Below are 21,913 nucleotides of genomic sequence, written 5' to 3' on the forward strand. Positions count from 1 at the left end.
AATGCCGCGAAACCGAGTAATAATTAACGGTGAGGCGTGCTTAGTTGTCAGGTGCAAAGTCGGTGATGAATATTTCGTTCGCGGGTGCTCGTTTCTTTCAGCGGCTCTCGGGAATATTTAATCCAGCCGGAAACGAACCTGTTCACAAAACTAGGATTCTTCGGTGGCTGGACGAAAGAGTGCCACAAACATTTTAGTCAAAACAATACAAATCATTTTCAATAATGGAGCAATATTTTTAAATTTATTTTCGTTTCAGTATCTATTTTTTATTCAGCTTCAATTCTCGACAAATTCACGTTATTGATTTGATTTGGCAATCCCAACGAAATCTGTAAGACAGCAGGACGTAGTTCATTGTAAATCTAGCTAGAATATTTGCAGGAACGCTTTCGAAAACCGGTAGATTTAATGGACCGTAGCTCATTAGTTGCAGATCGAAGATAGATTTAAGGCTACTCACTATCGTCGCATAATTCTCCCGAACCCGCAAGTGCACCGTCTCGCGAGGGAGATTACTGTACTTTAAGGTGAAGATCGACATTGTTCGAACTTCGCACGTTTAATTGCCTTTCTCTCTGGCTGGCAGCCTGTAATTCTTTCGCGTATCTCGTTAGGGGGATTGCCGATGTTCCCTAGCTTCGGGTGTACACACAGATTATAGATTAGAATTTCACGGAGTGTGTACGCTCTCTCCCCGCTCGTCGTCTCTTTCTCTCGTGCTGTTCAGTAGGCTACCTTGCCGGAACAAGTAAATTAGATCGGCCGCGAGATTTCTTCGCAGAAGCTACGAGGAAATTGGAGTTCAATTGGGTACTGAAGTCGAGTAGCGTTGAGTACGGTCTGTATTCAAGTTATCGGCCATTACTTCGGTACATAAAACCGTTAGGCAACGTAGACTCCGTCTGAGGATGCTCCGGTAATCACTATTCCGTCGATCATTCCTTCCTTTTTCTGCTGGTTATCGAGCAGCCTGCACATTGAAACATCCGAGATCTTTTCGTTGCACTTTTGGGGGCAGCGAATTGGCTTTTGGAAAATTTTATTTTGTTGTGACTGCTTAAAAATGACTCGTCTGTCAAAATTATTAAGAGATGAATCCTCGCTAAACTCGCGACGAAACAAAATGGATGCCTTTGGATATCATAAATATGGAAACCAAATAGATTGCGGTACAAAGTAGAAACTTAACAGGCTAGCAATTTTTATTAATAACGCCGGCCGCTTCTATGAATAAATTAAGCGGCACACGTGTAAAACGCAGAAAATTGGACGTTAGACGCGCGAATGGTACGTCAACCAGGTGCGGAGGATGATTGAAAGAAAGGTGGTCGCGGAGGAGGCGCGCGTGTCAGTGATCGAAGGAAATTGCATGCGAGAAAATCGCGAAAATGGCGCGTCCCCCGTCGTCACTTCCGCGAGCTGCGTCATTTCGTGCGAGGAACTGACCGAGCACGTTATTACCGCTCCTCCTTCGTCGTGCTGCAGCTTTTCGCGGTCGGCCGCCGCCGAGAGCCGTAATTAACGAGGGACTCTATCCCCCTCCATCCGCCCCTACCCTCCTACGCCTTCCTCGCTCTTTGTCCAAGGATTTCGTCGCGTCACGCTTCGAACCCTTTCACCGAAGTCTCTCGGCCTCTCGCTGCGTTGTATACTCTGCTTCGTTGATCCTCCTGCGCGTGGGGAATATATATGGCTTCACTCTCTCTCTCTCTCTCGCTCTCTTCCTCTCTTTTTGCTTGTGGAATAATGTTAGTGGCGTTTGTCGGCGGTGTATCAAGAAAACGTGAAAGAAAGATCTGGTTTATTCTCGTCCGGGAGATTATGAGAGTTTTTGGAAAAAGAAATCGTAACATAAATTGGTCAAAGACATTTTTTCAATAATGTTTAATAGAAATAAACGACGTGTTTTATCGCAGTTCGTGCATTAGCTTGAATATTTCAGACGGAGGAAAATATGGGAGAAGCTTACCGTCAAAGAGGAGAGATTAGGGTACCCCTGGAACGGCTTCCCGGTGACTGAGGGTTAAGGAAAAAGCGGTTTTAAGCCGAAACAGCGACAAAGGCCGATTAGGAGCGTCGATCGATGGAAGAAAACAGGCGGGCCCCGAGTATTTCGCCGGCATTAAACATGCATCTTCCGGTATCGCGCACGTGGGCTCCCCGCATTCATCCCGTTGTGCCGCGCGGCTCGCCGTACAAGCCGAACAGCCTCCCTTAATTCAGCCCCCGTAATTAATTATGCATTGTTGTTTGCCGCGATAACCGGCGCAGACGGGGGAACGCGTCGGGGAATTTGTCCCGGTGCACCTCCGCGGGATATATCCAGGTTGGGCAACCGGCGCGACAGACGCCACGGGATAATCGCGTGACTAACGGTTAACTAAATCGCGAAGAACGCCCCCGCGGAATTATCTGACGAGGACACGTCGCCGCGACGCCAGACGAGCCATTTATTAATGCCGATGTCGCGGTCTATCAATAATTCGCGTGGGCGCAGTCTTAAATGTCGAAAAATTCATGGGCGTTCATCGAAGATTGTCGCAGTCCTCCGCCATTTTATGTTGATCCGCGGAAATTTTGGCTTGCAATTCTTTCGCCGTCGAGAATTTTTTGGTAGAATTTAAAGTTTGTTTTCTGTTGTGGTTTTGATAAAATTGGTTTAATTTTAGATTTGAAGTAGTACCGTCCGCCATTTTGAGGACCCTTATGGTGGCCCATTTTGAATTGTTCCTCGCTCTGCGACCTCTAGGACCGTTGAGAATTTTTATAGCATTCTTTTATACAATTTCAGCTCTGTTTTGCAACTTTAACCAAATTATTTTGATTTCAAATTGGAAGTAGTGAGCGTCCGCCATTTTGGGGCCGTTGGAGGTGGCCCATGGTGGACTACCTGTGATTTACAACTTTTGAGGTAAAATTTCTGTAGAATTTTTCGGCAAAAGTTAAACACCGTTTCGCATTGCAGTTTTAAGTAGTACTTTGGAATGATTTGTAACTTTTAGTGGCGTCGAGAATTTTGCATTACATTTCACTTCTGACGTGTAGCATTTTGAAAGGAAATTCATTAAAATAATTGGACTTTAGATCTCCCAGTGTGCAAAATGAAAACTGTGAATATTAAATTCAATATGAATGGATCAACGGTTCCAGACAGGTAACCACCACCTCGAAAATATGAAATGTAATCGTCAGGATTACTAATCGGAGCGATATCGCAGGAGACTCCGCTTCATCCAGATATACGTTGTAATGTTCATTATCGTCTGCCCACGATCCTTCGTTCTATAGATTTTTTACATTATTTGCAGCGTAACGAGAGCTTCGGCGATCTCATTGTAAAAATAATTATTTCCAGCAGGAAGATTCTCTTTTCATTCGAATCATTGTGCAGTTCACGCATGAAGTGGTAACTCATTAGTAGATTGCGGACGTTTATGCAATTTAATGCGCGTGTGAATGGAGCAACCACGACGAGGTCGCGGGGTACTTCGTATAATTTTTTTCTTCTTTTATCCTTAACCTTTAGCAACGGGATTAAATTGCTCTTTATAGAAATTACTCTGCACGAATGTGACCGCGTTAGCAATTTACTGTATTAACTTTCTGTACCATTATACCGAGAACAATGTACATATACAGCATAATTTTCCAATTCTTCGTACGTGTATAAATTGGAAAAAGGTATTCTGAAATTACTCGTATGAATTTGTGTATGAATTTACCAGTGTATCCGGCATAGTCAAGTTCAAATTCAATTCAATTAAATCTTGCAATCAAGATTAAACTTAATTACAGTTTTAATCGATGTAACAATGCAGCAGTAGAAATTTATTCATTATTAAAGTACGTAATTAAAGTGCGTGATTTAATCGATATTTTATCTTCTGGCTTAGGCCATTCCCGTGATCAAGTGATACGGATTATTATTTTTAATCGTTGTTTTCAGTGTACGATAACGCAATTTAAATAAACTATCTTTATGCAAATCAGGAGATCCAGATCGTAGCAGTTGAAATTAATTAATCAAAAAATATTGCGAAGCAGTTCTTGAATCTTTCATTTTACAAATACAGTTGCAATTTTATTGGAAGCTACGAACGAGTATTTTATTTAATTCATAAATCAATCTTCCAAATTTTATGAATCAATAATTCTCGCAATATGATCGCAAGTTACTAACCAGTGTTTTATCAATTCATAAATCGACCTCCCAGAATTTATTTGTCAAGAGTTACCACAACATAATTTTCTATTCTTGTTTTATAAATCGTGTTGACACTCTATTGAATGTTACGAGCCAGTGTTTCATTCATTCGTAAATCGATTTTTTTTTTAATTTGTTTGTCAAGAACTACGGTAACATAATTTTTACATTTTTATTTTATAAATGGTATTGACATTCCATTGAGACTTACGTTATTTTATTAATTCATAAATCGATCTTCTAAAATTTATTTGACAAGATTCATCGTACCACAAGCTTTTTTTATTGTACAAATGGTGTTGCAATTTTATTGAAAGCCAAGAACCAGTTTAATCCTTTCCAACGTATATGTCAAGAGTTATCGCGCTTCAATTATAAATTGTTCGTTTTACGAGGGGCGTTGCAATTTAATTCGGTTAACGAGTTAATGTCCATTCGATTAGAATAAAATTGTGTATCCACTCACCCGTGTGCGTCCTCTGGTGAGCCTTCAGGTGCGAGCTCTTGGTGTAAACCTTCTTGCATCCCGGAAATTGGCATTTGTGTATCCTGCGCTTCGTGTCAGACGGACTGTGCTCTTGGCTCCTCGCGTGCTGCCTATTGGCCACGGTGCTTGCAGCTGCAGCAGCTCCTGCATGTGCGTTTTGCGTGCCCGCAACCGCGGGGAACCCATTCGCTGTGACGGAGATCAGTCTGCAAAAAGATCCAATACCAACATATCATTCCTGTCCTTTCGTCTCGGTGTTTCGTAATTAACTGCACGAATGAATCCGTGCATGTCTAATCCCTTCGCAATTCAACCTTCAACCACCGTGTAATGCAATACAAGGCTAGATTCAATACGTTGTATTTGTTACCCCTGAAATTGATTTATTTACGCCATTAAATCCTAATATCCTGAACAAGCCATTGAAATTTTTGTAGTGAAACTTGATGGCTACGAACTTTCTTTTTGCTTCGATTCAAACTACAAATTGAATCAGATTGAATAAACTTTCTAAGAATTTTCTCGTCCTTATTTCAAAATTGCGGACCATTTTCTCGGACCGCAGGGTCACCGATTGAACCGCGAAGGACCTTCAAACAAAGCGAACTAATTTATAAGAGTACAAATAAAATTCAGTTTAGAAAGGCTTCGACGCGAGACGTGTTGAGTAAAGATCCATATTATTAGAAAAATTGGAAGGCCGAGTTGCCACTTCTTCGTGGGCAATCGCGGACGACAAAGGGGGGTCGAGGAGCAGGAAAAATGGGTACCGACCTTGCGACACACTGCGCGTTGTTGGTGGTGACCCTGACGATGGCGCTCCTGCCGCCGGTCCCGTGAAGGTTGAGGTTCTGCACGTCGAGCGTCGGACTCCCGCTCGACGAGTTACTGGAGTTGGAATGACCTTGACCTGAACCTGGGCTCGACGGCGGCGTCAGGATCGCTTCTTCGCTTTCGCATCCGCTGTCGTCCACCTCCTCCTCTGTCTCCTATAGAATCATCGGACGCGACTCATTACGCAACGGGATCACGGATGCAACGAGCACGCCGCGAGAGGGAGGATAGTCCGCTTCGATTAAAGTGCAAGCAACTGGTTAAAAGCGGGTGAATGTATCGGGCATCGATATACGCAGTGCCGATGCAACGCGACAACGTAATGCAACCGGCGCGGCGCGGCGTGTGCAACACACGGGGAGCCTGCAGCCTCGGTGTGCGAATCGATCAATGGCAAATGACCTCGTAAACGGATTACACGGGGCTGCAACGTGCGTGTGCAGAAACGCGTTAAATTACATCGCGGGCCGCACACGTAACCCGACGAAAATTGGGAAGAATCGTTATTTGTATAACCGGCCGTTCGTCCGGTAATTGAAATTTGACGGGCATTGTGACCCCCCCCCCCCCCCCCCACCGCGCGGACGAAACTCCGCGATTCGCAAACGGAACCGGAGGACCGGAAGCCGCGTTACGACACCAACAAGTAAACACACACACACGCACACACATACGCATGCATGGAAACAGAGGCATTCTTTTCAGGACGCTCGTTATCTACACGCGATCGACGCTCTCCGATCGGCATTAGCTAAATTGAATGAACTCGCTTATTGACAAGTCTTCCTGCCGTTGCACAAGCCGAGGATCGCGTGTGCGCGATCATGCACCGGGGGTCGAAGATCTGGAGTGCAAACAGTGATTTTTGATTGGGGAAAGTGGTAGGGGATTTTTTGCGGATGGTGCGTGCTAAAGAATTCGAGTACGTGAGAATCAATTTTGAAAATGTTTGTGTTGACATTTTTTTCACGGGAAGTTCAGAATCATTTAATAAATGGGGAAAGATAATGAAATTCTATTTTAACGTTTCGTGAAATGTTCAGCAAAATTGCTGTTCACATACGCACGAATGTTACAGCATTTTAAAAAATTGTTTCAAGACATGTCCAATGCAATTTGTCGAATAAATACAAATATAGGTTTGACAATTTGTTGAACGTCACGGATATTGTTGTAATATGCATTGCAAATTGCCACCGTGTTATGTAGTGCGTTTCGTAGTGACGGTTTCGAATTTTTACTTGATTGCACAAGTTCGTGGAAATTTCATTTCAGCAGGCACAGTGAAATAAAAATATATGTTCGAATCTAGTGTCGGAAATTGAAATAATATTAAATTTCAATCACTCTGCGCATTTCATCCAGGATTTCTAATATTTTGTTACGCTACAAATTAAAGCAAAAATCTATATTTACTACTACCTGCTATTTCCCAACAACTCGAACTAAATCAGTAGACTGCAGATCTTCATGCAAAATAAAAATTGCAGAAACATTCGCTACACTTGATAACTAATAACGTATCAGTAACATAAAATTTATGTGACGTTTCTTCTGTTTTTGGGTTTATTCATTTTTACAACGAATGCATAAAATCTGCAATCTACTCGGATTCATATTCAAAATAAAAATGATCTACCATCACACCAGGAGCCCCATACACATTAATTTTTTTTTTCTTAATCACGTTAACAAGTCCGAGATGAAACAGTATTTTCAGATTCCTGAAACACTTTCACAATTTCAACTTGAATCCGCCGATTTTCGTCACAAATGCATAAAATCCGGTCTACTCATCACCGACCCGAAAAGCCCACGGGCAATTGGGCGGGTAGCCCATGGGGTACTTTCCCCATTAATCCTCCTTCGATCCCACCAACACCGCTCCAAATCCGGGCGAAAATCTCGCTCATTCAGTAGGGGGACGATCTGTTCCCACAACCGTTCGATTTCCATAATCGCAAGCAAGCATTCCGGCATGCAGAGCGATCGGATGCATGCAGTATATCGAAAAGAAACGGAGGAGCATTCCCGGTGTCGTCGGGACCAAAATAAACGTACCGAAGAGGCCGAAAGAAAGGAATAAAGAAAGAGACGAGACGAAGATCACACCGAAAGAAACGAAACGAAACGAAACGAAACGAAACGAAGGGGAAAGGGAACGTTCGCGCGATAAGTGTCAGATGTAAATCCGGCTTGAACGCACCTCTTGCTCCTCATCCTCTTCGAGATCCTCGCTGGGCTCTTTCTTGAGGATGAACGCTGTGTAGGAGAAGGAGGGCGAGCTGTCCCAGGACAACGCCGAGCACGCCGAGCTCGACGAGGACATCGACAACGAGTCGAGGTGCCGGTCCAGGAGATCCCCATCGCGGCCGTTGTGGTTCAGATCGCCGGGACTGAATTTGATGTCGTCGAAACAGAGCGTTTCCGTGTCCTCCGACGACGTCGTCACCTTCTCAGGTGGCAAAGAACAAGAAGAAAACCGCTTTTGACACTCTCGCTCCTCAAACCACACGCTCTCTTTCTCTCTCACTCTCTCTCTCTCTCTCTCTCTCTCTCTGCTCTTCTGCGGACTCTACGAGGGCGAGTGGGACTATGGGGAGAGGGGGTGTCTCGTATCGGGGTGGGGATCGACGGAAAGGTTGCCTGAAGTGTCCCCGTGGGAGCACCCGGGCGAATACGCGTCGTTACTCACCTCCATTTTGATTGGCGAATCGAATTGTGCGTTGGCGGTGCCCGTGGACGCTGTCCACGAGATTGGCGGCGCCCTGAAGAGGTTCCACGGCGCCGTGTCCAATTCTGTGGACAACTTTTTGTACGACTGCAGCTTCGGCTCGTCCTTCAGGTATCTCTCCATTTCGTAGCATGTCTGGAACAGAGGGGAGACCTTTTGTTAGCGAGTCCTGTTCGGGAACGCTTCAGACGCGAGTTCGCGAGAATAGAAATTCTAGTTTCTAAGCGGTTGGCAGAATTCTTGTATTACTATTTCGGATTTATTCAGTATACATCAGGTGCCATTAGGTGCTGCTTGAATTTGTTTAATGGGTCCACGAAATTTCATCGAATTTTCATCTGTTTTTTTTTTTTTTTTTGAGAAATTTTACTTGCGACAGCTTTTTGGTACTGGGGCTGATAAGTTCCCTGTACATCGGTGCATGTAATGCTGTATTAATTTTTTGAACACAGTGATAGGTTACCGAGATATGCGCGGTCAAAGGTGAATCTCGTGGCTATTAATGTCTCTTAATGTGGCAGGTTTTTAAAATAGCCAACAGATCCGGCAATTGCAAACGCAATCAGAAGTCAACTAGCGGTTTGAAAACTGTGGGGACAAAAGAAGACGATACGGCGCGGACCCTTCAACAGCTTTTCCATTTAAACAAGCCCGGGCCGTTACTGGATCATTACCGCTACAAAAGGATCCATCTTGTCAAGGTACATCGCGCGAAAGGAGGGGAGGGAGAGAGATCTTTGAGCCGATGCAACGGCGAATAAAATACTCCCGCGCGTCGCGTCGCGTCGCGTCGCGTCTTTGTTACCGCTATCGGGCAGCCTTAAAGTGGCCTTATAGAAAAGAGAAATTATTGCACGGCGGCTACGGTGGCGGAGATAAGTGGTTTCATCCGTGAAACCGCCGGACAAAACCGTCGCCGGCGTTGGTAACCGTTAGCGGTGATAATAAATTGGCAGAGAATGCCCGGAGCAAGGAGTAGGTACTATCTCCCGTGGATGCGGCGTGTTCTAAAACTGCAATTCTCACTGCGAAAAACTTTTCCGCAACCACAACTGTGCGGAACATTACCAGTAAATTAGATCATTCGTAATTACGCTGTTTTAGAAACGCACGGCACTTCGAATTTACTAGTTCAGATCTATCAGATGTATCAGTACTAATTTGCAGTTGGAATTTTCTTTTCGATTTTGTCCCCAACAGCTCCCTTCCATTTTAAGTGTCAGTGAAAAAGACAGTTCCTCGTTTGGTACCAATTTTAAACAATTTTCCTTTGTCGACGTAATTTAACAAAATTACGGAAAAAGTCGATTCCAGAAGAATTAACGGAGGAGTAATCTCTCAGATAAATTATAATTTTCCAGTTTCGATGTCGTTAATTATTAAATTATCTCGCCGGAGAAAAGTAGCAGAGGTAAAAATCGTATAATAAAAGAAGACTATCGAAACTATCAAAAGTTCACGAGGCAGGATCGTTGAAAAGTTCCTCGGAAGAGACGAGGGTTAATAAACATTTCAAGATAGGAATCGAGAAGACTTCTCAAAGAGCTAAGAAGAAGAGGAAGATCGTTCGAGGATGTTCAAAGGGCCGATTAAATCGATCGCGCACAGGGGACTAATATATTACACATAATTCCTGAATCTGTACAGGCCGGTCGTATCCATCCTACCGTGAATTATCCCCGGCGAAAAGAATAACGAAGATGACAGAAGCGTAATGAGAAATCGTCTCTCTTCTAAAGAGGGAGAGAGAGAGAGAGAGAACGAGAGAGCCGCAGGCAAGATCAGAGACCTCTCTCTCTCTCCGAGCGAAAACTTTTATTAAAGCCACCGTGCTTTAATATACAAAGCGCATTTATCTTGAACGCCGTCGCAGGGGCTCCGTTCTTCTCTTGATCGTCCCGGTTCCCGCGTATTATACCGTTCAAGATGAACGACACCGTTTCTATTTAAATTTCCCGGGTCCGGGGCGTCGCATAAATTTCCTATCGCTCGACCGAGCGGCAAAATATTAAAAGGTCCTGCTCTCCATTAACCGTTTCGCTACCGCCGGCCATTTTTCCGAAAATCCCGTCGAAAAACACCGGTCAACATTGAATCACTGCCTGCACATCCGCTATTACCTCCGGCGAACATTCCCGTACATTTTCTCGTCCCCGTGTTTACCGTTGATCATTTATTTCTGCTCTTTAGCGCGATTACTGCGCGAACTTCTCAAATGGGGGATTTTTCGACTTATGGAATAAATCAATTTTATAAATTTTAGTAAAAGCGATCCGTTAATATACATGCGAATGGTATTATTTTTCTGGTGATCATTCTGTTCGTTTTTATATTTTCTAGCAAAAGGTAAATAATTAAAGTTGTGTAATAGTGGCAGGACTGATTTGATTTGGATTCCGTAACATTTTTCTTATTTCAACAACTGCGGAGGAATCAGAAACAATTTGAACCAGTTCGGTAGGTCCAGTATTAAAGAAGGTCATTCATTTTCGGCAAGATTTTTATTTTCCTTCTAATCCTCTATTTATTCGCCTTTAGAACAGCAACGCGAACTATAACATTCACCGCAATAATTTCACCTTAAAATATAAAAATGACGTGTTTGATCGATAAGTAAAATTGCTGCACACAAAGGGAAATTTACAATGCGCTTTGAAACGCAAAGGATTTGCTACGAAGTTCGAGGGCTCACGCGATTGATAAGAGCGCAAGCGTACCTTTAGGCTGCAGGGCGATTAAACATTATGGTCGCGTGGGAGTCGAACGGTTCGAAGGAGGGTTCCAGGGTCCTGCAGGAAGGTCCGAGGAGGATGTCCTGTGGAAGGACTCGCGAAGGATGCCACCAGGCAGCTCGGTAATCTGATTTTGCGGCATGGTTGCCGCACAATTTCTCGCGCGCGCACGCCAGCCAGCATAACTTTGCACTCCGTCTCGGAGGAACTGTACCGAACTGGCACCGGCCTACGGGAAGTTTCGGCAAACTCGAGTGCGCGAGCGGCTGTGTTGGCGAAAACGGCGTCGATGTGTTTCGCGTGTGCACGCGCGGATGCTGCAGATAATTTCGCCGCTCTGCTGTCTCGAGAAGTTCCCGTCGCCGCCGGTGTCTGTCGCCATTCTGGATCGAAACCTTCCGCCAGACTTTCCGATATACCGAAAGACACGCTTGCCACCCTCTCCTTCCCCCCTTCCCACGTCATTCTCCCTAGTACCGGATCATTGGGATCATCGCAGTTTCAATTTGGACCCGCACTTGAAGACAATTTCAAAATTGAACCGACGCGGTTCAACGAATTCTGTGCAATCTAGGAATCTATTTCTCCTCAAGCCAAGAATTTCTAATTTACGAGATACAGGAGCTGCGTTTATTTAACTTTCAAATAATTTTATACGGTCGAAAACGGCAATATTTTTAAATTGTTCCAAACTCAAACTCTGATCACTGAAGTACTGTGCTTGGAAAGCACAGCGGGATATTTTCCAGCAACGACAGATTCTTTCAGAAAGTTCTTGTTACAATTGCTTGATTGCAATTCGTCATCGCGCAATATTCAATCGCAAAAACGCAACACCGCGGACATGGACGGAAGGGTTTATCGGTGTCGCAGGTGGTATTAATAATTCGACGGGATCGCGTATCGGCAACAATTTCGCCGGGACATTGGATAATAATTGTCGCGGCCGTACTATTTGTAATGCACCGGTTAGCCACGTCAAATTTTACAATGCCGGTGCTCATTATATTTACAGCGATGCGGCCGGCGTTGCTTACCTGTCAATGGGAGCTCGGGGAAACAATTTATGTCGTCGGTGACCGGGGCTATGCAGATTCATCGAACGATTGTTGCCGGCCATCAAAATGCAACGACGATGTTGCACCGCGGCGCTGCGTGCCGTCTCTCCAGTTTAATTAGCGTTACAATGATCGGGAAATCCCCGGTATCATAGTCATTGCCGGTGTCACGCGGATAATTACTGTACCAGCCGAACCACCCCCCGACACCCTCGCGTGTCGGGAATTTCGAAATCTCCTCCGACAATGAGCGAAGACAATGCCGCGCCGCTCGCAATTATGCTTCCTTCATCCCTCTGCAACTCACTGTGCTTCTTTCATGTTTCATGCGTCTATTCAGCCCTTTATTTTGGATGCAGATTATTTAGTCTTGACTTCTCAATTTCGAACACCTCGAATTTACTCAATTTTTGTGGTAAATGTGCTAATAGAAAATCATCCCCCTTTGGAAATTGTTCACGCAGGGGGTGCACAGAAGGTGTCAATTTTTCCACCGATTTTGACTATTCGGAATAGTCTTCTGTACCAGCAAACGGTCAAATAAACGAGAGCTTAGAAAAATGTGATCGTGTCGTTTGGACCTTTTGGTTAACCTAATACGTTCCTAATTTTGCAGAATCGAGCATTACAACTTGTTGAACTGGTTCCGTCCGGATCGTTCGAAAATCCCCTCTCGGATCGGAGTTTTCCTGCCGGGCAAGAGCAGTTTCGTCTATTTTCTGAATAGCAATCGGCCTCACCTTTCCGTGTCCTAATGGCCGCCGGTTAATCACCGCTCGGGCGTGTTTTCGGCCAATAAATAGGAACGGTAACGGTCCAGTGGCGTGCGTCCGGTAAATCCAGGTTCGTCGGGTTCATCGGTAAAAGCGTAATGGAGGATACCGTGACCGTGGATGGGAAAATAGCAGCAGCAACAGAAGCAACAGAAGCAACGGCCCTTCCGCTTGTGATCGGGCCACCGTCGTCGTGAACTTCTAAATTATTACGCGGTTCCGGATTTAATGGAGCCGATGGTAAAAGGACGTCCACGCGAGCCTCGTAAAGCTTAATCTCGGCTCGGGCTCCGCTTCCTCCTTCTACTGTTTACCCTGTCCCCCCCCCCTCCCCTCCCCATGTCTAACAAAAGACAAAAAGTGGCCCGTTTACACGCGGAAAACAAAGGAACCCGAGGAATACCTTCCGCGAACGCAATTCGCTTCGCGGAACAATCCGGGAAGCGCTAAAAGGACGACCGCTCCGCCGGAATGCGGATTCCTTCGTAACTATACCGCGACTATGACTATTGTTCCCGGCGAAAGAAACACCGTTCCTCGAGCCACCATCGCATCGGTTTGCCGGATTCTTTTCTAGAGTTTCCTCCAGGAAGTTTATGAAATTTCTGTCTCTGCGCCGCAAGGGGAATTGCGTTTGAGGAAACGGCGAGGTTAAGGCTGCTTACTATTCTCATGAACACGGTGTACATGCGTAAGTGTGGGTGATCGATTCCAGCACCTTCTGTGCTATTTTTACCCGTGGAACAATGTCCCGTTTGTCGAAGGTACCGTTCCGAGAAATTTTCGATTGCGAAACTTCAGATTGTCCCTTGCGAGAGGAATAGGGGTAGGTACCCTTCACTTTGAAAGCGCATTTCCCGAGCACCGTTTAAGATATTCGAATGAAATAAAATGCAATTAGTAGATACACGTCAGGTGTACCTCGCGTAATTTTCTCAGGAATTTTTAGTCTCTCCTTGCGACCAAGAAAAATTTTTCCGGAACCTTTCACTTCGCGGGAAAATGTCAAAATTGTCTAATTGGGCCAGCCAAAGAGGAAGAAGCGTGTGGACTCACAAAAATGATTTCCTAGCATAAATAACCGGCGTTTGCGAATCCAGCAGAAATTTCCCGTGGCACTGACGTCCGCTCTATTCCCTGGTGAAGCAACTTTCGAACTCGTTTCTCGTGTTTCGTAGACACGTACAGCTGATTGTCTGGCTGCAAACCTCAGCGACACGTGTAGGTATCTAGCCAAGAGCCGTGTCCCGAATCGACAGTGTCGCGATCCAGTTGAACAAAGTCGATGGAATCTCGGTGTAAAATCCGCTTTCGAGTTTTCTCTCTCTCTCTCCCTCTCTCTCTTTATCGAGGGCTCGAGTTTCTCAATTTATTCGACCGCTCGAGCGATCCAATATCGAAAACATTAAAGGGCCACGCCCCGCCGCTCTTTCTTTCACATCCTTACATCTGAAATCTGCCGGCAATAATTTACCGTGCCCTCCAAGAACCGGAAGCGCATCAGACTATTTAAATTGCTCCAGTGATTTCTCATCAGTCTGCTGATCAAAGTCGATGACGATTAGCGAAAGTTCAACAGCGGCGGTGGCGGGGGAGGGGGGGCGAGGGGTGAGGGGGTCACGATGAAATTCCTTCTTCAAGTTATATTAACGCCGTTACTCGTTCCCGCGGGCTTTCCTCGGACGAACTTTAATCGTGAATAATGAAGGAGCCCGCGGACGATTATTTTTCTTCGGGGACGCTATTGCACGGAGAAACGTAATTTCGTCCGGATGCTATTTTTCGCGCTCGGACCGAAAATCCCGCCGCGCCGAGATTCCCGGAAAATTGCGGAACAACTGCGCGCGGAAACGAAAATTATTTTGCGGTGTGAAATTCCAGGGTCCGAGCGGGGAGAGCAATTACATGCGTACGGTGAAATATTTTGTACGGCGGTAACTGCAGCGAAATTATTTTTCCCTGGTGTTAATATGCAGTACGAGTGGAGATTGTTCAAAACAGACATTGTTTTCGCCCGGTTAACTGCTGTGCTTAAACGAGAGAAAAATCACCGACAGCTTCTACCGATTCTCCGACGCAGTATTAACCCTTAACCGGAATACTGGGTCTCGTGTGACCCCGAGAAAATTTCTGTGACTTTTCTACGATAATTGCAAATTTCAAATTTCTTCTATTTATTTAGAACATTCGAAGTATTTAGACTTGAATTACGTGGCTGAAGGTGTCCGAGAAAATTTAAATGAATTAAATCGAAAATCCAAATTTCACGGGAGAGTACCATAGGGTGGTAAAAAGAAATTCGTCGGGAAAATCTGTTTTTGCCGTAAAAAGGGCGAAGCTACACGTTTTCCTGCTGGAAATAAATAAATAAAAATGAGACACGATAAAAGGGATCGAAGTTCTACGTATCGTAGCGTCGACATAAAACGTCGGTGATCGAAACCGAGAACAAAACCCCGAATGATCTAGATTTATCCGCGAACTTTCGGAAGTTTTACGGCGGGACCGCAGCCGATAATCTCGGGGCGATCCCGATTCGCGACTCCGTTATCAGCGGGCAAAAAATAAGATGTTATATCGAAATGTCCGTCGATCTTTCGGCGAGGGGGCCGCGGAACAGCGAAACCGTTTCCGTTGACGAAACGCACGAGTTCGATCGATCCGCGCTCGTAAACGGTACGGGGGAGGATCATCGCCACACGGGTATAACCTGGAAATAGAGCGCTGCCATAAATTTGTGTTTCAGACAATCCGATTGGACGCGGTTTAAGGCTCCCTTCGGTTATGGCCGCGCGGCGATTCGCGGCGTCTTCCGATTTTCTTGATACATTGTAGTAAAACGAGTCCGAGATTCCCAACTGTTCGAGATCCAATTCTTCGGGGACGATGTTCAACCGAATCTGTGAGACAATTGCGGGACTTCGGGACGAGTTAATACCTCGTAAAACGCGCGATCTGAATCCTGCTGGATGATCGATGTGGTGATAATTCGAATCTTTCTTTTGGACCTCGTCGAATTAATTTATTGTGGCCCCGGCGGACGGGGAATATTTATTTCGTTGGTCTAGGGTTGTTCGTCGTTGTAATATAAATTAAGTGTGATCGTTGTAGACGATATTTCTGGTTATGTTGTTCTCGTTTTATGAGTGTGAAATGACCGGAGCAAGGTACACAGATAGTAGGAGTAAATATTTAGAATTCAATATTGGATAAATTTATTTGACAATTTGTTTGTAGCGAAATCGAGTGTCGATTAAACCGTCGTTTCAATATTATTTCACCGTTCTCTTCCTAAAAAGAATCATACTATACTTAGAGTAGCGAAGTGTTAATATTAAAGGGCTCACGAACCCATACTTTCCAAATTCATTTTAATAAAAGCAAAAACTGTCATTTGTCTGTTACCGTTTCCAAGCAACTACGCGATTCGAAGGAATCAGGTCGATAGGCAAAGGACATAAAACACCCGGAAACTCGGCGGCAAACAAATATCCCCGACACAGTGGACTCCGAAGACAGTAAACTGTTTATGCTAAAATTCGCAGCTCGCATCCGCGGAAGCCACTGTTTTATATCGCCGGTGTTTCCCGATCTCGCGCAGCTCAGAGAAATTTGGCGAAGGATCCGCGGAGCCAAAAGCAGAGCGATCGTCGCTCTCAGAAAAATTTATGGTCGTCTTCCCGGTGTGTTTGCACTCGCGCACGAGAAACGGGTATAATAAAGTCATTCTCGCTCGGATTCGGGGCTATCCGCGGCATATAAAACACCGGCCCGTTCGGGTTCTTCTCTGTTTCAAATTTAGTGCGGTGAATTTCGTTAACGGGCAACAATATCGACGTAAATCTCCACGATGGTATCGTGTAAAATGTGTGCAGTCCCTGTGCGCGCGCGTGTGTGTGCTACGTCATGTGGCACAGTTAAAGGTTGCTGCAAATATTAACCCTTTGTTAGACTCGTTATACTTAAAACTTGGTAAAACATATGTATATTATTTATTGCTTTAAACCATACAAGGGTCTGCTAGAAATATGAAGATTTTTATGATGTGGCAAGTGCTTGAAGGTGTATAAATTTTTATACACGCATCGGTCGAACCCAAGTGATTATTTCTGCGAGAAATTTTTCTTCAACTTATCGTTAGACTGAACATCACTGGACGAAATAAAAATTGTTGATTGCAAGAAACAGTAACCTCATAGATCTTTCTTTCGTTCTCTGGCAATCTTAATGAGTTGAAAAGAATTAATATTTCTACCGTATTAAATTGCGCCAACTTGTTTCTGTCATAAATGCATAAAATCCTCAGAGATCATTCTACCGGGCGAAAATAATTTACAGCGAACAATATCGAACAAAAATTCAAGATGGCGGTTGTCCAATACGAAAACTGCGTTCCACCGACAATCTACACCGACAATCCCATACTCGCTGCGTTCGAATATTTGCAGCAGAGTCTACGGAAGTACTCTCTGCCCGAAAACACGTTTAGTCGCATTGCGCGGCAGCAGCACCGTAATCCACATCGCCGTCGAACGTAAAAGTTGTTCTCGTTCGGTGGGCGAGTCGAGGGTGTAACAGTGCAAAGATCCCGATCGAAAATCAGAGGCGGAGTACGCGGCAGACAGAGGTGGTAGACAGAAGGCGGGATGACAAAGGAGAACGAGTTTGAATCCGCGGAGCCGCGAGCAGAGCTGCGGAATAACCGGGAAACGAGCTCGGTGCATTGGCGCGAACGAGCCATCGCGTGCTCCCTCCGAGATTCGCCTATGCTCGGCCAAGTTTTCCTCTTGTTATGAATGAACCGGAGGGGGTTTGTCTTTGTGCCCCACAGCCCCACCCCCCGCCCAGCTCGTTACGCTAGGAGAATCGCGTCACATACACCCACTTGTTTACATACCTCTTCAGGGACGCGCCCTGGAACGACGCGAAACGACGACGCCACGCCGCGAACAGCAGATCTTTCCTCGTCTCTCCGACGCTTTGTCTTACCTACTCGTGATCTGTCACGGCGCAGGATATTGCCGGATTTCCAACGGGTTACGCGGAACGTTACCACATTTCTCTCGACTTTTTCCCCACGGCTTCGCGCAACGCTAACCGGTCGTTCCGACCGGTTCCAGATTTCTTTATTTCAAAATTATTGAAATTTTAGGGGTGAAATCGCGAGAAATAATTGTTACGATAAGAACCGCACGGGGACAAGGATTTTCGGTAAAATCTTTTGACACCTGGGTAATAGACACCAAAAGCTTGCGGGGGCAATTGCAAAGTACAACAAAGTACAAAGTACTTTATAATTGTAAAGTACTTTAAGTTGCAAAGTACTTTACAATTGTAAAGTTCAGCCCTCCGAGGGACTAAATTGTGTACGAAAGGACAATAGGGAAGGACAATGCAATATTCCGACTCTTTGTGACTTTATTGCTTCGAAGAGTCAAACGCAAGTCATTACCACACAAAAATTAGTGTGAGACAGCAGAGGGACCGGAAGAATTGGAGAGATCATTCCGAGAACATGTCTAACTAGGTCCTCTCGCAACAGCAATTTTTATTTCTAGTGTAATTGTCGCAAACAGTACCAGTAGGAAAGAAGCGATCGAACCCCGTCGTCAACAGAGAACAATGGAGGAGTTCCAGAATCTCGTTGCGTTTTCAGCCGGGCGCGGCGCGGCATCTTCGGGAATCGCCGTGAGCGGGGTCGGGGAGAAGGTTTTGCCAGGGATCAGCGATCCCGTAGGACGTTCAATTTGCCAGAGATAATGGTCGACCGATAGAATCGAGCTCCGGCGATAACCGTATCAGCCGGAGAATCCACGTAACAAAGCGGCCAATTCGCTGCCAGGAAAAAGACAGAGGATAGACATAGTTAGATTAGACGGTGGTTGCGCACCGGGGGCGAGAGCGCGGAAAAGACATCGCCGGAACGATTCGCGTATCCAGAATTCTCTTATCGAGGCCCAACCAAGAGCTTCCCATCGAACGCGAACACATACACGCGTACACACGCGCACGGCCAGAAATCCTTTCCGGAAACCGGAATTTTCGCGTTACTCAGCCCGCAAAGACGCTTTGACGGTAACGATTCGGATGGTAGTAACAGTAAAATAAACCACTGCGCGCCTTCCACTGAAATTCGAGCCGAGGATAGTTGAAAATGGGGAGGGGGCCATGAAAAGGGAGATCGAACGCGCTGCGCTCTAAATCTGCCTTTGCGGGGCGGGACCCAACCTGGGAACGCCTCGTTTCGGTTTCATTTCATAAACGGGGCACGAGGAATGCCTTCTCCCATTCTTATAATCTTTCTACAGTCAATTCTCGATATATGTCAACAACACGGGTCTTGCCAGCGTAGTGTTATGTTTACACTCCTCAGCGTCCGAGGCCTCTCGAGCTTTGCGGCCCCTCACGGGGTATACTTCGCGGTAGAAGAGATAATTCCGCGACATTTATCATCCACGCTTCGCGACATATACAGAGAAATCGCTATTTTTTTCTACAGTACTACAGGGTGACCCAAGAGGCATTAAGCTACTTAAAATTCGAATCTGTTCGTGAAAGAGTAAATGCGAACTTTTAACACTGTGAACGCCCAACTAGAAACCTCAAAAATTACATAAAATCAAAGTAAATCATTTAATGAAATAAAAATTGCAAAAAATTAAATGTACGGTACTGAGTAATCGTCCAACTTTCTTGCATGTTACAGATCCTAATCGAGTTCAGTACAATGAATATATCAATGTAAAAATTCATTTTAAAACCTGCACAAATAATTCCGTCACCCGTGCTAAAGAATAAAGGATTAAATCATTTGATAATTGTCTAGTGACTCTCGGACTCTGAATGTGTTGTAGCCAGAGCTTTCTTCTAACAACTGTTTTTAAATGGGACTGAATGAACAGGCGCTGAAGGTAGCGGACAGCCTAATTATCCGGACACCCTAATTCCTCGACAGATTCTTAGGAAGGAGGATTCCGTTCGATTTTCGCGGCACCGCGGCGCAGCCAAAGGAAGGGCCGACTTCTTTCCACGTTGATAGGAAGTTTCGCAGTAATTCCGCGGTACTGTCGTTAACAGAGGCCGCGCGGGCCACCACCGGGAAATGAATGATAACCGGGGCAGGTTTCGCGCGCAGAACCGTCAATGCATTTCAGCCCTCCTGCGGAGGCGAGCCGCGGTGGCAGGCTGCCAGGTCGTTAAAGAGATTCCCGCAACTTTAAAGGTGCCGTAAACCCGCGAATTTATCTCGTCCTTTCCTCCTACTTTCTCGTAGCAACGAGCAGGCAGCTCGGTCCTCCCACCGTGGCTGTTCGACCAACAAAATTTCGAGGGAAACGGCACCCGTTTTTCGTACTCCTCTCTGCCCCCCCCCTCTCTCCCTCTCTCTCTCTCTCTCTCGGTACTGTCACAGACATAGCTAGGCGGGGGGAGGAGTCAGGTGCATTCCACGGATATCAGGATTTCGGTCGGTGGAACTGATTAAATGGAATATATCGTGTCCCCGGTTCGAAACCGTGTGCGCGCTACAATCGGAGGAGATACGAAACCGCACGGCGACACTTTGTCGCACGGCCAGACAGGATTTACGAGCGCGGGTCCTTTAGGCGTTTGAATTACTATCTCGATTTTACGAAATCGAGAGGAGTGTCGAACCGTCCAGACGCGGTGCCAAGTTCCCTCTTTTCCGAGGGACCTGTGTACGGTTAGTAGAGGAGCCTGTACGTATAGGGATCGCTGTGCCCCGGATTTATCGTACCGGAACCGCTCCCGGATCGAGGGCTTCAACGATTAACGATCCGCACGGTTTGCCACCGCTGCTTCTGCTTTTGCTGCTTTCCGCCGCGCCGCGCCGCGCCGCGTCCCGAGACAGTGAGACGTAATATATTTTCAGGATTTCTTGGACGGTGCTGCTCCGGGAGGGAACGTTTAGCAGAATGGATATTTCCCTCTTGGAATTCTATCGGATGTAAAATATCCTCCGCTATGAATTCCAACCACCTGATTTATAGATCAAGCCCGGCGAAAAATATAAATTCCCCGAGCCGTGAATCCGCTGCGCGGGTATTTCGTTAATATCGCCCGGTGATAAACAGTGCGCTCAACAATTTCGCTGGTAGACGCGAGGATATGTTCCAAGATGAAACTGTTTATATGTGTACCATATTCACGGTTTTCCCGAAGATCTCACCTGGCCAGGCGATTGCCAAGAAATTTTTCCAAATTTTTGCCAGAGTCTAGATAAAATCGAATCTGCGAGACTAACGAGGGAACGGTTGACGGGAGGGGGGTTGACAAAAAAGCGATCGGATTTTTGGCAGCAGTTTCCAGGCGGTCGAGCGATAAACGGCGGATGTAAAACTCAGGTAGCCCCGTCCGACGGTTACCGGAGAAGTTTCGGAACCGCTCATTACATGCGACGCGTGTTCTCGAATAGGATGTCACGTCACGGCGGAACGTGCAGTGCCAGTCACTCTGTTCCACTCTGTTCCACTCTGTCCCACACTGTCCCACTGTGTTCCTCTCTCTCCCCCTTCAGCCCTTCAACCCCCTTCTTTCGCCGCGTTCATCCGTCCCTCTCTGTTGCAGGACGGGGGCCCGGCGTACGTCGAAACGTACGTATACACGTTCCCATACGCCGACTGTCCCTCTCCCGGCACTCTCCTGCTTCCGTATGACATCCATAATGTCTATCTATTCAGTCGACCGAGCGCTGCCTCTGACAGCGTATGAATTCCAACTTGAATATGTATTGTCGGCAGCAAATTAATATATACAGCCGCGAGCGAACGCCGCGCCGCGCCGCGCCGGCCCTCTTTGTCCCTACTCCGCCACTTTTCCTCCTCCTCGTCGACGACGACGCCTCCCCCCCCCCCACTTCCCCTCTACAACCATCCACCCACGCCGACGCGAACTTCTAAATGTAATTTAATAATGTCTACCGGCGCCGACGCCGCCGACTTTGCCATTCAACCGCGCGGAAAAGAAGATTTTTAAAGGGGAGCTGCCCTTTTTCCGCCGAGAAAAGTTCCCCTCCTTTTTGGAGAGTCCTATACAAAATTCTGACGCTGTAGCAACTTTTAACCCTTCG

At 46.0% G+C, this 21,913-nt stretch overlaps 2 protein-coding genes across 4 annotated transcripts in view; both read right to left on the reverse strand.

Moving 5' to 3' along the window:
* LOC143357061 (uncharacterized) overlaps positions 1-21,913 on the reverse strand; it is a 434,090-nt gene that overhangs the window by 112,121 nt on the left and 300,056 nt on the right. The gene's annotated exons all lie outside the window — the stretch shown is intronic.
* LOC143357036 (Krueppel-like factor 6) overlaps positions 1-21,913 on the reverse strand; it is a 444,831-nt gene that overhangs the window by 32,739 nt on the left and 390,179 nt on the right. Inside the window, exons 1-5 of one of the 3 annotated variants that reach the window (XM_076793196.1) lie at positions 12,032-12,082; positions 8,224-8,397; positions 7,735-7,980; positions 5,469-5,683; positions 4,674-4,900 (exon numbers count right to left, since the gene is read on the reverse strand). In XM_076793196.1, coding sequence (XP_076649311.1) covers positions 4,674-4,900; positions 5,469-5,683; positions 7,735-7,980; positions 8,224-8,385 — 850 coding nt within the window. In that variant the 5' untranslated portion in view covers positions 8,386-8,397; positions 12,032-12,082. Of the gene's footprint in view, positions 1-4,673; positions 4,901-5,468; positions 5,684-7,734; positions 7,981-8,223; positions 8,398-12,031; positions 12,083-21,913 lie in introns of those variants that run through there. The other 2 variants (XM_076793195.1, XM_076793197.1) reach the window with 2 other exon arrangements.

This window comes from Halictus rubicundus, chromosome 9, assembly GCF_050948215.1.
Source record: "Halictus rubicundus isolate RS-2024b chromosome 9, iyHalRubi1_principal, whole genome shotgun sequence".
NCBI lineage: Eukaryota > Metazoa > Arthropoda > Insecta > Hymenoptera > Halictidae > Halictus > Halictus rubicundus.